General features: G+C 32.9%; 4 protein-coding genes across 6 annotated transcripts; 3 read left to right on the top strand and 1 right to left on the bottom strand.

The window, feature by feature from the left end:
* Positions 1-364: 364 nt before the first annotated feature.
* On the top strand, positions 365-2,772 carry LOC123716187. The gene has a single exon (XM_045671797.1). The coding sequence runs from the start codon at positions 411-413 to the stop codon at positions 2,616-2,618; it is 2,208 nt and encodes a 735-aa protein (XP_045527753.1). The 5' UTR covers positions 365-410; the 3' UTR covers positions 2,619-2,772.
* A 65-nt stretch (positions 2,773-2,837) lies between these two features.
* On the bottom strand, positions 2,838-7,189 carry LOC123716547. The gene is made up of 6 exons (XM_045672344.1): positions 6,827-7,189; positions 6,480-6,603; positions 5,852-6,135; positions 4,565-4,740; positions 4,032-4,161; positions 2,838-3,466 (listed from the first exon to the last, which is right to left on the bottom strand). The coding sequence occupies exons 1-6, from the start codon at positions 6,947-6,949 to the stop codon at positions 2,900-2,902; spliced, it is 1,404 nt and encodes a 467-aa protein (XP_045528300.1). The 5' UTR covers positions 6,950-7,189; the 3' UTR covers positions 2,838-2,899.
* Positions 7,190-8,091: 902 nt separating this feature from the next.
* Positions 8,092-11,955, top strand: LOC123716548 (ninjurin-1). 3 transcript variants are annotated; one of them, XM_045672347.1, is made up of 3 exons: positions 8,092-8,213; positions 9,298-9,474; positions 11,637-11,955. In XM_045672347.1, the coding sequence occupies exons 1-3, from the start codon at positions 8,181-8,183 to the stop codon at positions 11,847-11,849; spliced, it is 423 nt and encodes a 140-aa protein (XP_045528303.1). In that variant the 5' UTR covers positions 8,092-8,180; the 3' UTR covers positions 11,850-11,955. The 3 variants fall into 3 exon arrangements, with proteins under 3 accessions (XP_045528303.1, XP_045528301.1, XP_045528302.1); XM_045672345.1 differs by lacking the exon at positions 8,092-8,213 and adding an exon at positions 8,589-8,819; XM_045672346.1 differs by lacking the exon at positions 8,092-8,213 and adding an exon at positions 8,589-8,819 and having other exon boundaries at positions 11,361-11,955.
* Positions 11,956-12,556: 601 nt separating this feature from the next.
* Positions 12,557-13,729, top strand: LOC123716651 (dihydropteridine reductase). Its single transcript, XM_045672495.1, has one exon. The coding sequence runs from the start codon at positions 12,807-12,809 to the stop codon at positions 13,509-13,511; it is 705 nt and encodes a 234-aa protein (XP_045528451.1). The 5' UTR covers positions 12,557-12,806; the 3' UTR covers positions 13,512-13,729.
* Positions 13,730-15,668: the final 1,939 nt, after the last annotated feature.

The following is a 15,668-nucleotide window of genomic DNA, read 5'->3' as shown; positions in this document are numbered from 1 at the left end:
AAGGAAGTGCCAACTCTTGGATATACGCGCGCACACCAGTTTAGCGAGACCCTGTTACGCGATACATATAATTAATAAAGTTGCTATGGTAGTAGACCTATTTGTTTCTACTCCGGCTGAAAAAATAAGAGTTGCTTGTTCATTCAATGTAGGTATTCTCTCGCATTATTAATAACGGTAGTCCTACATATAAGTAAATAAATATTGAATTATATGTAGGACTCTAAAGTAGACATTGGCAGATATACTTTGCTTTTGAAAATAAATGACCATTGATATTTTTTGTAGTAGATTTACCTATCTATATACAGGTTTATATTTATAAAATGTCAAAGTACCAACTCATTGTCAAGGGGACATGTGCCTTTTGTCATTTTACACGAACAACAATCTCCTTAAGTTTTTATAAAATGCCCCAATTTAGTGACAACTATTACCAGCGAAAATGTTTCTTCGATCGAGACCAAGTGCCAACGCAGAGCGTTATGAAGAATAAAATGTCACCACCTCTGGCTGAAGTTTATTTCAAATCCATGACACCAAAACTCAAAGTTCTAGCTGGTCTTGAACCACCCATGAAGGGAGGCGGGACTGACTGGTATGTGCCACCTCATGACATCCTACAAGGAAAAACTGTTTTAAAGCCAGAGAAAAAAGAACACCTTGCAAAACTGGGATTTATTGGTATCGACTTTTTTGGAGACCGGTTAGTCAAACAACATTACAAAAACATGGACGAGGAAGAAAAACAAGTGCTCGAAGAAAATGACGCAAATTGGAAAAGAAAAGTGGCAATAAGTTCACGACAACAATGGGAAGAGACATCCAAAGACGCCGCGAACAACAACACAAATAAAATACGAAACGCATTTGAAGAATTTAGGATAATGTATACTAGCTCAATAAATAACGTTGAATCTTTGCTGTTTGACGCAGCTATTAAAGAAATAGACACAGTTAGTAATGCAGCACACAAAAAGATGGAGGCGAGATTTAAAAAGTTCGTTAAGCAACAGGCAACGACATTATACGATTTATATGCAAATATTTTAGATAAAGAAAAGACAAGACTTAAAAATATTTTTTTGGAAAACATAGAAAAATCGCGTACGAATACAACAAATCATTTACACAATATAAATTTAGATAAACACGTAGCAGTAGAAAAGTTACGTCTTTTTGTAGAATGCCAGAATTTAGCATGTCAAGCTTATGTCGCTCTGAAGGAAAGAGAGGAATGTAGATTAGATATGGAAAAGTCTGAGAATATACACCAGAAAAAAATGAGGAAGCTAAAGGAAGAAATTGCTTTAAAGGAATTCGAAATTCAACTTTCCAAAGAGAAGGAAAAGAAAAGGCAAGAGTTTATCAAAGTTTGGAAGAAAAAGGTGTGCCACGTTGTCAAAAAATTTCAAGAGTTCGTTGGTTATTGCCTAAAATTATTACCAAACCATGCTGATTTCTTTATTAATATGGAGAAACTGATGTTATTACATCTTAGCGACGCCATGGAAAATCCTAGCTCTGAAAGCATTTTCAGCCCGGAGCCTGAATCGGACAAGGATCCAGTGCCGAGACCGCATCCTTTTTATGTATTTTGTGATAAGGGTTTTAAGCCTAAGATAGATCAGAATCTCTGTCCGAAGCATTGTACGTCCAGTGCGTCGCATTTCCCGGTAGTTATAGTAAATAACAAATTGATTTACACTAAATGCGACAACTTTGATATGTTTCCGGAACAAATTAAGATGTTTATTGATGGACATCGAGGACAGGACAGTGATGTAATTGATGACCACGACTATACATACGATATACCCGTGAAAACTACAGCCTCCCAGCAGATTCTTGAATTAAAGCTAGAGAGCTCTATAATGCAGATATTACAAAAAGAAATACCAAATATACGGAACGTTCCCACCAAGTGTTGCTATTGTAAAATTCCGTACTGCTTCTGTAGTCCTTTGCACGCTTCAGAAATTATACTCCAGAAACCAACTCAGGCGGCGGACGAACCCGCAGTAGTTGTACCAGAAATATCATCAGGTGAAAAAATCACTACGCGCAAAATTGAATTGGTTCATCAACGTGAGCCGAAATGGGACAGTTATATGAAATACGTTGAACCACAAAAGTGCAAATGCGGTAAGAGAGCTAAAAAACATCTGGAAGAACATTTGCCGGCATACATGAGAAAACAATCAGTATTTGAAGAGGTGGATTTGCCAAACTATGAAACATGTCCTCTGGATACATTAAAGATTTTAGTTAAACAAGCAAGAGGAAAGAAAACTCCCCCTCCTACTCCTGAGAAGGTGGAGTCTAAGACTAAAAATGTATGTACGCAATATTCTGATTTAGAATTTGAGGAGCTGTGTACTTGTTTCTCAGATGAAGAAATAGAAAAATTATTCCAGAAGTTAATAGTTGAATCCAGGCTATTTGATGAAGCCGCTGAACCGAGGTTCAAGATCGTGGATGGCTCTATAGCCATGGGATCAGATTTAGATAAAGAGCCCGGTTCCTTCGCCGAAAACAGAGCATATTCATTACGGAATTTGATTCATGAATCACCGATTTTAGAAGAATTATTTAAAAAGGAGGACTGTACATTTTAGATACTTTTATTAATTTATAAAATTGTTATTGACGGACTGGTGCCCTCGACTTTTTATGTATTGTGTATACTTTAACTTTTTTCCAGCTTTAATAAAATAAAACCACAAAAACATACATATAGTCGTAATGGAGATTAACATAAACACAGATGAACAGACATTATTCATTGGTAATCGCCCAGAATTATTGTCAGGACATATCAAGTAAAACCAGAGAACTGATTAAAATATTTATATTTTTATAAAACTATAAATATCTTAGAGCTAATAAATTCAGTCCGTTACGTAACTTCATTAACTGCCATCTGTTGCAGGAGGTTCATGACGTGGCAGAACCTTTCCTTGACCTCAGTCTGCGAGCGATGCGGCAGCAGCTGACACACTCGTACTAGCACCTTATCTGAACCACCTTCCCCTTTCAAAACCTCTAGCATAGTCTTATCTTCTTCTCTCGTCCAACTCTTCACTTCACTTTTAGCGTCTTTAGGCTTTTTGTCTTCTTTTTTTAAGCTCATTTTTAATTCTTTACCCCTTTTATCATTCACTTTCTTTTTATCGTTAGTTTTCCCTTTAACTTTTATCTGCTTGATATCCTTTTTTGTGTTATCGTTAACGTCTTTAACAGTTTTTGCGGGTGACTTGGTCTGTTTTCTGGATTTTTTGGGGGGGACCTTGCGATTTCTGTTCCTTTTAGTAGATCTTTCTTCTTCAGAGTCTGTGGGGGAGATAAATGTGTTGGGAGCCAGCCGTCTCCAGTGGACTCGATAAGGTTCTTTGCTGTAGGGATATGTAACGCAGGCGGATCTTAATAACCTGCCGTGTTGAAGAAAGACGCGTCCATGAAGGTACTGGAACAAGTAATAGTATCATTTAAGCGCTTTTAGACCAGACTTAAGGACGTTTTGAAGCGCGCGCTTTAGTAGCTCGCGTTGTAAGACCTACGAGGTCTGACTGAAGTGTACACAGCGGCGCGCTTTAAGATACATGAGCGACCATTTTGTTGTACATTCGAACTCACGTGTTCGTAAAGAGTGGACGCAAGTTGACGAAAATGGAGAACGATCATTTTGATATGGATTTTAATATCGATGAATTAAAAAAAAACGTAATTCTAACGCTCGTCGAGCGCCTGCAGAGAGCGGTGTATGTATGCTACTGAGGCGCGTCCAACGCCCCTAAGAGTTTTAATTTCCTAATTTAATGCATATGCCATAAAGTCTAAATAAGCTTAGTATAATATTTCGAAGCACCGAGATAGAAAATGAACAAGAAAACGCACAACATATTAAATTAAATTAATCTCAGAACCTTATCTATGAGATGGTCATATATATATAGTCAATATTTATTACAATGACTCGAAACAATAAGAAGCTTAGTTGATTGAGGGTAGAAATTAAACTCAATACTTACAGCTGAATCAAGACCATCTTTTACATCCAATTGTCTTTTCTTATCTTCCAGCTCAAACTCCCATACATCATAGCCCTTATCGCATTCCAGGCAGCTTTCATCCATAAGATCTGTACTACCCTCATAAGCACTGAAAATCAATATTTTATATACCAACTCTACTATCATACTTATAATGTTGACATTTGTTACTTAAACAATATTTTTGAATGAATTATCTTATTAATTATTACGAAAGATTATTAAATAAGAGATCTCCATTATTGATGATATGCCGACTCAAAGGAAACCGCTAAATAAAGAACCCAAAAAATAAATGGAAATTATTCTTCTTAAGTATAAATAAAAAAATTAAGGACATGTAGTTAAACTACAGTATAATTTTTTATCATGTTAGGAAATACCAATAAAGAAACTACTAATGTGTGGAAAAGTATCCATCGTCATACAAATCGTATAATCCAAATTCTTTGATAATTACTAAAAAAAAAAACAAAATAGAAAAGGCCATGCATGAATTCATAAAATAATACCTATCAGGCGGGCGTTCATCGGGAAACAGAGACTTAAACATCTGTGCAAGCTTAGGGTTTGACCGGAGATGAGGCAGCACCCGACTCCTCATTTCCTGGCTTGATCCATTGTTAATTCCAGCTGTGATAGCTCGTAATATTTTACGGTACACTGTAGGTTTTCGTCCTATAGTTTTCTGGAAATATAAGTGTTGTGAATATATTAAATTCTTTAATTCATTTATTTATTTACACTTTTTCCACATGAAATAACGTACAAGTAATCTAGTTCATCCTCTTTAGTTAATTTCGCTGTGTGACACCGACTTGCCCATGAAGGACCCCATGAGCAAGGACATATTGAGATCTTTGAGACAAAACAGGACTGTGACCTTAACAAAACATCACTATGCTTTTTTGCCAGCTAATTATATCTCTATATAGATTTATTTTCTTTCTATTCAAAAGTTAGACGTGGAAGTGTACTTCAATGAAAATTTTGACCTATTTTCCACACACCTATATACATATTTAGGTTTGGTAATAGTTTATTACTTACAGTTATATGTATAGTCAAAAATGTGTGCATCTAATACTATATGGCCCAGATGAAGACAAAGCTTACTTAATATCTATACTTATGAGTAAAGGGAATACAAGAAAGATTTATATATATGTATTAAAAACATCAAAACAATCTAATAAACAGAATATACACAGGTGTTAAGGTGTTATGTCAAAGCAGCAATCCGTTAACTGTTTTAATATTAATTTAACACTAACCTTAATTCATAAACACTTAAGCAGTCTTAATATTTACTTAATCAGTATAATAAGACTGTAAGAAAAACTTACAAGGGTGTTATAGATTTATTAAACTAACTTTCAGCATAAACCAAAACAATTTAACAAATGCAGTTATCTGTCTTATTACTGAATTTGAAATAAAAAGTAAGGTAAAAGTGTAAAACAAGACTGATTTAGAAATCCACAATGTCTAACTAAATTTGTTAATATTAGTTTTTCTTTAATCATAATAAACTTTTTTAGCAGTTACTTAGTCATATGATGAATCAATATATGAATATTATTTGACCAAATAGTTAACTAAATTAACTTGTCTATTACTAGATTTTACAAAATGAGACAACTGCAACTTGTTAAATTTTTAAAATTGTAGTAATTCCAAAAACCTAATATTAATCAATTTAAGGGAAGTAATATTGTTGTAGATAGACAAACCTATTTATAGGCAAGGATAGCTAAGCCTAAAGGAAATCATTCGCATAGCAAGCAAAAGTTTAATACCTGCAATAAAACTATAAAACTGGTCAATTGTGTCAGCACAAAATGGTCCATAAATCTACCAACTTCAGCTGCTTGTCCTGGTTTCAAAAATAATAGAAATTCTTCAACTATATCTTTGTGTTCATCACCAAAAAGTTCCTCTATCTTTCTGTATAAATCCACAGGAGTTTCCTTCCCAGGATCAAATGCTTTTAATATCATACGAAACTGTGCAAATTTATTCACTGGTAATGATGAACTTGAAAATCGGGATCTGACTTTTGAATAGTAAGATCTGACCAATGCTGTAAAGAATCAGAATTGATTAGAATCATTTTATATACTGATTGCAAAAGAAAAGCAAGTTTCATTCAAACATATGTTGATATTATATTGTATACATAGCAGCACAAGCTACCAATAGTTAGTATAAATTAATTTGGGGACACAAAATCAATCCCCAATTGTCATATGTAGAAGCCTTTTTCTATTTAAATATTTTTAGAGTCTTTATTAATGTCTGAAGCTTATTAGTAGCTTTTAAAATATATGACATCTATATTAGTTGGCAATTAATAAAATTCTTTAAAAACATCTATAATTCACTTTGTAAATTTAAGTTATTCTAATTAGTTAGCATTGTTTATACCTGTTTCCAGCTGATTTTCATTAAGTTTTGGTTTGTCTGATTCATTTTTGACTTTACTAATGGGTTCCTTTGATTCCTTGAGGCTTTCATTAGAAGTTCCAGCACCATTGATAATTATTTGCGTCTGAAATAATAATCAGATTGAGAAATTTTAAAATGGCAGCCACTTACCTAATGTCAGAAATTTGTTAAGGTTTATCAGTGGTGTACATCAGAGTTTTCGAGGTTTTAACTGCTTTAAATCCTTGACCTAGATTTGGTGTACAAGTGACACGAATTTATTTTGTAACTATTCCTAATATAACTCGCAAAAGTTATATAAAAATATCACGTACTCCTTGACTTACCTCTTGTTTATAGGGCGTTTTAGTGAATATATTCTGGGGTAAAAAGGTTGTTGTTGTCTCCAATTTATTTCCAAATGCATCCTGGCTCTCTCTGCTGAATAACACAGGCATAGAAGGTAACATTTGTAGAAATAATTTATCTTCTTCGCGGTTCTTCGAATACAATGTTCACACTTTATCACTAATCTGCTTTCTTGATTTAAGTGCCACAACCAATCACTTTATTATACCAAAACTTTGAAAGTTTGAGACAAGCTTGTGCAATAAATACATAATTTAATATTGAATACGTATACAAGAATTTAAAAACAAATCGTATAAAAACTGGGAATATTTTTATTTGACAGACAACAAGAACGACGCGAGTCGCAACACGCAAGGCGCGAGCGGCGAATTTTCGAAAATTCAGACGTTTCATTATATGCTTTAATAAATGATGTTATGTTTATCATTTCACAATTTTTACAATTATTTATATAATTTTATATTATACTGTAGTTACAATGTCAATTATAATTATAATAATTATTTGGACGTCAGTAATCAGCATTATATGGAAGTAGAGAAATGAAACGTTGTGATGCGCGCGCGCCATTTCAGATATAATAATTATTGTAAATTCATTTTTATTCATCTTTACGGTTTATTTGATTTTCATTCACCCTACGAAACAAACATTACTTTCTAAAAAACAATAATTCTAAAAAGGATTATTGCAATTATAAGTAAAACTTTAAATTAGTTTTAACCATATCCAAGATACCTTTCTTGAATTTTTTTTTATTTCAAGTCAAATATAGTCCTGTACATTCCTTTTATCACTTGTATACTTACTTTACTTACTGTTATTACGTACTATTTATAGTATATTATAAGTAGATATTTATGCTATAATTTTAATGTACGTTTGTGTTACTATTTGTTCTTAATAATTGGTTAAAGTTTAATCTAAAACAAATACGAGTGTGTACTATTATTACGGCAATATTATAATAATAGTGGAGTCGTCCATTATGTTAATTGTTACTAAAGAAATTTAAGTCATTAATAAGAAAATAAAAAGGTTCAAAATATAAAAGATATCTCAGTGTCCTTGGCATCCGTTGCATTAAATGTTCTCATTTATTTACACAATTCTAATTTCTAAGTTAGATTACATTAATTTTTTTAAATCTCACTATAGACGATTACATAGCGTACGACTCTGAGTAAAGCTGCTTTAATTTTGTGTTGTTAAAGCGGTTGTCTAGATACCGAATCGACCGAAGGCCATAATGCGATGCTCTTTATCATTTTTTATTTAACATTTAAACAAAAGCGTGTCATGAAAGTGAATTAAACTACTCATTGGATCATGGCTGCTATAATACCTATGGGATTAAATGGGGTAAGAGTTTACATTTTATTAGGTATATAATTAAATATTTTTAATTTTGGAATACAGAGACAAGTATAATAAGCATAAAGAACAATTTTAAAAGCTGTTCTTTTTACTTTTAAATAGATATTTAAGCCTAGATAGGCTGTATAGCATACACAAGAAGCAAAATACGAATTTAGATACCAAATTGAACTATAGTGATAATTATAGGAAATATTAAGAACGCTTAAGGGTTGGGTAAATCGATAAATGATAGACAATTACAAATATTCAGTATGACCTTTAAAATCGATTAGTTAAGATAGAAACTGTTTTGTTAATGATTCCTTGCAATTATACAATATTTGTACTCTGTATAATCCACAGTGTAATTAGTTTTGTGCGCGTGTCCGGATTTTTACTGGCCTCGTTACGCAGGAAACCGAAATTTATGCTAAAATATTATTTTTATATCAATGCAGTTTAATTTTACACGTACTTCGGTTAACACGATTAAAAGTTGTAAAAATGTCCGAGGAAAAATCTGGAAAAAGTGAGGGCGCGAAAAAGACAACGGCGTCGAATGAAGTAAATTTTGAGCAGATGTCGATTCAGGAAGGGTCTTCTACGGAAGTGTGTATTTTCTAGTCTATTCGAACGAAAAATATTGTTAATGGTTAATGTAGAAAAAAAACCGAGATAACTCTACTATCTCGTGTTCAAAAATTTTAAGTTATCCGTTAAGTTATAAAATCCTATAGATACAAAGAAGATGGATATTTATTATGATGATTGCTGAGAAAACTTTAACAATGTTTCTTAGCACCTCAATTTGAATTCCATTCACACGGTTCCATTTTTTAGAAATTTTAACTTCATAATTTTTGTGCCGCGAATCTATTGTTTATTTAATAAAATTAATAATATTGTTGATAATTTTCATAAGGTTTAAAAATACATTTAAAATTGTAAACTTTTTGAGTCTATGAACCTGTATTAAAAATTACCCACAGATATTTCTAGGGACATTAGCTCTACATTAGCCACATTACTCACGAATGTTCCGCGTGCTAGTTTTTAACTATATTACAAAAGTTGTTATTCTTTACAGATTAAAGGAATAGATGCTAACCGCTACGCGACAAAGAAGACCGTTGCACAAGGCTTGCTGGACATAGCTTTGTTGACATCGAATGCATCACAGCTGAAATATATTCTCCAAGTTGGCAGCAAGCATGAGTTCTACACGCTGCTCATCACCCTCATCACGATATCTATTATTTTGCAGGTAAGGCATAAGACATATATTTGGAACCGTCAAAGACAAGAATTGTCCGATATTTAAATTCAACTAACGCGCACATATTCTTGAATTTTAGTAAGAGTTTTGACAGCACGTTCTTAGGTGATGTGGAAAAGTTTATGTCTTTTAGACATACTTTTGTTGGGAATTGGGAAAATTTAGGGCAATCCTACGAATAAAAATACCGTAACAAAACTTGTTATTGCTATCAAAAATCGCAAATGTAGTTACCGTTTATTCGAGATATATTTAAATAAGTTTGATGAATTATTGGGGTTTGATGGAATTTTGCCTTGCTTGATTCTCCTAGAGCTCCTACTTTTCTCCTTCAATTTCACTAAGGAATGGATGGACATCCGTCCCTCAGGCGAACAGTCTGCAAGAAAATGGCATTTGATTGGCATGATTTACAGCATCGATCAATGCATGAGATGCAGACTAATGTCTAAAGAAAAGTTATACTAAAATTGCAGTTATTTCACGCCTGTTACATGCTTTGAAATCGCATATATTGTTAGAGTTAAAAAAACTCAGGTGCTGATGGGGCTGGTACTGCTGTCTTTAAACCTGCTACACGATTGCTGTTTCCACAAGCCTCGCTACAGAACTTCAGCTAATAATATTAACTATGTCACTACAGCTACAGCATTCATCATCACGGCAATCAATATTTTAATATCTTCTTTCGATTCATCTCTTGCCATGTATTTGCAGTTTGATGAATTGTAAAAGTTTGGACGGAAAGTACTGTAAACACTAAAGAGGGCAGGACACAGTTGGTGGTCAGTTTTCAGTGCCAACTCGACACAATGTTTGTATTGTAATAGATTGTAATCCGCGGTAATTGTATGTTATTATGGGAGCTGTTTTGTAAATTTTAAATCTCTTTATGTTTTTTTATTTATATTCTAGTATTCTTCCTTTAAAAAATAACAGGATTTCTAAAGTTATCAAATTATTGTACAATTAGTCAAGAATGTAAATAAAAAAGATTTTGGCACGGGAACAATCGATCAAACAAAAACGGCGGATGTAAAGAATTTATTGAATTTAGCGATGCGTGTTATTAACAATAGTTATCGTGCAGTAATTTATTTCAATAAAACAATACAATAAATTTAATACTTATTTAAAAATAGTTAATTAGATCTTGCGTGTATTTAGTATGCATCACTTATCATTTATATGTATGTGGGTTATACAGACTTCACGGTCAACTTTTCTTAGATACATCTTCATGCGGGCTTTATACCATCCTTATTCATAGACACTAAATGAGTATAAAATTTTAAGTACCCACTCATGTAGATATCTTTCAAATTTATGTCATGTCAAAAAGCTGACTGAGTTATGAATAAGGAGGGAAAGGGTAAGTTATTATTTAGCTAAGCATGACTTTCGTAGTTGACATAAACCACTTAGATTTTGACATACGCAAGTCATAGTTCGTGCTATTCATTCGTTTCTGAATCTCGAACTTAAGACCCCTCAATTGAACATAAAGGTGTTGCTAAATGATTATCAATCTCCCAATATGTAATTGTTTTAGCTTGTGGTCGGATTGCTATTTGTTTTAATCGGAGGAATGGATCTGAATGACCACCTGGACCAGCCATCAGCTGTCATTCTCAATGACATCATTGTTATATTTATTTTCGTCATATCTGTTATTAATATCGTGATATCCGCATTTGGAATAGAATATTCAAACAACCCATTGGTTTTGGAACGTTTAAAATATATAAATAATGGATATTTGAAAAGAGCAAACTCGACGATTTAACGAGGAATTCATAGTTTTAATTTATGAAATATGGTTTTAACGTACATTAACTTACTGTTGTTTTAATAAGAAGTTTTTATTGTCACAGGTAAGCGCAGGGATTCTGGCCCTTATAACATCGTCATTGAACGCTGATAGTCATAAGAAGATCACAAACTGGCTAAATCAAATATCTGTGGGTCTGATGACGGGCGTTATTTTCTGTGACGTCATCAAAATGAATTTTGGCCTCGACCCTGCGCTATCTGAGCATGATTATTTAAAAAAATATTAGTATAAGTTTAACTACGTCGTAAAATAGAGATGTAAATTTTTGCACCATTTTATTTGTGTTCTTTTTAATTTATTATATTATTTTTTTTAGGTACTTTCATCCATTGGTTCAGTGATTCTTGGTTTTATTTTCGACATCAATCACCAGCCCCACCATAAACGCGCTGAAATTTTGAATAATCTTTATTTGGGCACTAAAACAATTAGCACTGTAGTAAATGTGATGATTTCTGTATTTTATTCCTTGGATGTAACTGGAAATGGAGTTCCTGATCCCATAACAACAACTTTAAATGCTTTATAGACATTCTCTCTTTTTTCCTAAAACTTAAAAGCATAAATATTTTCTGTACTAAGATTATTTTTAATTTTATAATTTTCGGTATAATATTATTTTTAATAACCTTGTTAAAAATATTACGGCAATTTTTTAATGAAAGTATAATGTTGTTAGGCTCATATTAGACTAAATTGTATTTTAGGCATAAAGTCAAAACTATTGCCATAATATTTAAAAAAAATGTATTTTATATGGGAAGTAATTGTTTTATAATGTATACTGCGATCATCATTTATATGACAAAATTTTTGTTTATTTGTTTATTATATCTCTTCACTCTTAAAAACCCTTTCATTTCAATCTTTATTTTTAGTTAAAAGTTTCATTTACATTTCTATGGAGGGAAAAATTTAAAAACGAAAGCAATACATAGACAAACACATTTTTTTTTAAATAATTTTATGGCCTGGTAACGAGACCTTTAAGCCAAATAGACAAACACAAGATAGATACCATAGACTCCTTAAAGATAAACAATGTTAGAAAAACATATTAATCATAAAATTTATATATTACTTTATAAAAGCTGAAATAAATTATTTCAATCACAATACGATATTAATAAAATAACCAAATAAGTCAAACAGTCAAACAAGAAGAGACAGATTAAATAACTATGACAATTAACAGCTGATATTATAATCTGTATCGTAGTATAATATTTTTAAAAAAATAAACTAAGTTGGAACTAAAATCTTATTAAAAAATTAAACATTACGTTGTCTCTATCTCGAGACTGGTGAATGGTGAAGTGATTGTCGAGGTTAACATTTAATCGCGCCGCACGGTACCTACTCCCTACCTAAGCATATCGATCTTTTCACTGAGCTTCGGAGTTCGGCGCCCGGTGGCATTCTCAGTTCTCACTCCACAATCCACTTGTTAGTTAACGAAAAGTCGCAGCGAAACTTAGACGTGACAATGGCAAGTGGGAGAATCGTAGTTTACGGTGGTCGTGGCGCATTAGGCTCTGCATGTATTAACCACTTCAAAAATGCAAACTTCTGGGTTGCAAACGTTGACCTTAACCCAAATGACAAGGCAGACGTAAATATAACTGTGCCCAAGGACGGTTCCTGGTTACAACAAGAGGAACACGTAGTCAACGAATTGGGCGCTGCACTACAAGGTCAGAAAGTGAATGCTGTGATTTGTGTCGCGGGTGGCTGGGCCGGCGGCAATGCTGCTAAGGACTTGAGTAAACAAGCTGATTTAATGTGGAGACAATCTGTATGGAGTTCGACTATAGCTGCAACTCTGGCTTCGAAATACCTGTCTCCTGGAGGCTTGTTAGCTTTAACTGGTGCTAAAGCCGCTCTGGAAGCTACTCCTGGTATGATTGGTTATGGCCTTGCTAAAGCTGCAGTGCATCAACTCACTAAATCCCTAGGTGCTAAGGATTCTGGACTACCAGAGAACTCTTTAGCTGTTGCTATTCTGCCAATAACATTAGACACAGAAATGAATAGAAAATGGATGCCTAAAGCCGATTTCAGTACATGGACACCATTGAGCTTTGTTGCCGAGCTGTTCGAGAAATGGTTAAAAGGAGAAAACCGGCCTGCAAGTGGTAGTCTTGTAGCATTAGTTACTAAGAATGATATTACTGAAGCTGTTGTCCAATAATCTTGCCAGAATACTAAAATATGTATTTAGATTACTTATAATTGATATTTAATGTGCTGATGACTATAATGTTAACCTATAAACTTTCCATTAGATGGTAATTGCTTGACTATACAGCATTTATATATAAGTTTTAAGGGAACAATCTCATTATGTTAAGATCAAAAGTTCTTATATGATTACATGTTTTATAGATATTAAATGTTATTAAAGCCTTATTTGTTTTTTTGCCTGATATAAATATTTTAAGGGAGCAAAAATCTTTATTCCAATTTACTATAAAAATGATATATTTTTAATGATATTCTTACAAGTTTATCAGCCAGTTAGTAACAAGGCCAAGGTTAACTTTGATAGAAATCATAAGTATGACCTTAACGATTTCGATTGACCCTTCAAATATAAAAAGTTGAAACTGAGTACACCTATCACATTATTACTCAAATATATCTTACAGAATATGGGAAAAGGGTGTGATGTAAACCACAGGAGCTTAATAATAAATTCTTATTGGATATGGATTCTAATGTAATGTGTCACACAACTGGAAAATCCACTAAATTGGAATTCCCCAATAACAGTTTACAGGATATCATTTAACAATCATAAGCATTACTAAGACAAATTTGTATAAGGAAAATGTATGGTTTATATGACTTTAATAATTTTATCATGTTCATGGTACATCCTATCATTGATTAGTAACTTAACAATGAATAATAGGTATTGTCATAAGTTAGATCACATTGAAACAATAATTGTTTCAGTTTGAATTTTTTTGCCAGCAACAATACCTACATTATTCGAGTATTGTGTATCTGCTGCAAATCCCTTTATTTACGTGCTTCGAAACTGTTGTGGCTATTTGGATAGTTATTTTTGTAAAGGAACAAAAATTAGTTCTTTTAGAGCTTGTTAATTAACAAGTTTAATCCGGTTCCACCAAAAAACTCATTCGTATAATTATTACAGGAAGTAACTACATACTTCCTTCTCGGAACACTTATGTACTGTAAGCAAACAAAATATTTGAATCAAAAATATACGAAATCCTAAAAATTATATCAAGTACGAATTCAAGTTTAAAACTAGAACAGCTAAACATTTCACTTAATCAAGGTTGATTTAAATTGTGACAGTTGTGCACAGTATAAATGACAATTTCCTAGAAACGGCGGATATATGAAGTCCCTTAGATCGCGATTTCGACGAGATGCATACATATTCGTTATCTTTTTTTTATTTCGAACACATTAACGGTGCCTGTTACATGTCGCATTTCTGATGCTCAAATATTTTTTCTCGGCCGATCGACACATTTATTAGTTGAGTGATTGTTGAGATTTACTCGGTTTACTTTAAACACATTTTTATTTTGATATATACTTTTTGTTAATTATAATTGATATTAGTTACGTCCACTGTTTAGAATTTAATGGGCGCATTACTTTCGGTTGGATGAATAGTTTCCATGGATTATGGCCTCCCTGCCTTTTTAGGGCAAAAATCCAGAGTTGTCGTTTCCTGTATGTTAAGAAAACACTACTTCTTACAAGACTACATAGTTGCATTATATTGCTCGCAATGCTTATAAGGCGCTTTGTTATTCGTAGTTTAGTTTGAGTTCTCTGTTATCTGTAATAAAAAATAAATCAGTGGTGCTGCAACCTTTTTAGGCCCGGGCCTCAGATTTCTGTATCTCTTCCAATGTCTGTTGTTGTCTGATGTTTTTCTTCACAGTTCGAGCGAATGTTAAATGCGCACTCTAAAGTCACTAGACCAACACTATTCTCTATTTTATAATTCAAAGTCAAAAATCATTTATTCATATAGATAACACATGCTGCGTGTGTTAGTGTATGCTCCACCACGATGTATGCAAAAAATTGCTACGCCTTGGCTATGAAACTGTTCAATGACCTTCCTAGAAGTTATAGATCACTGCCATTTTATTCTTTAAAGGGGAAGGTGATTACATTTTTAAAGGCAAGTTGCCTTTATAGCATAGGCGAATATTTGGACCATAGATTTGACACCGATTGTAAATAAAGTAACTTTGACATTTAAAAAATTGATATGACATTTGCATGCCTATTTACATATGGCTGATTGTGCGAATATTTGTAATTCATCGATCTAAGGACTGTACCGCTTTCT

Source organism: Pieris brassicae, chromosome 11, assembly GCF_905147105.1.
Source record: "Pieris brassicae chromosome 11, ilPieBrab1.1, whole genome shotgun sequence".
NCBI lineage: Eukaryota > Metazoa > Arthropoda > Insecta > Lepidoptera > Pieridae > Pieris > Pieris brassicae.
Note: the sequence above shows the minus strand (reverse complement) of the source record. Positions and strands in the feature narration are given on the sequence as shown.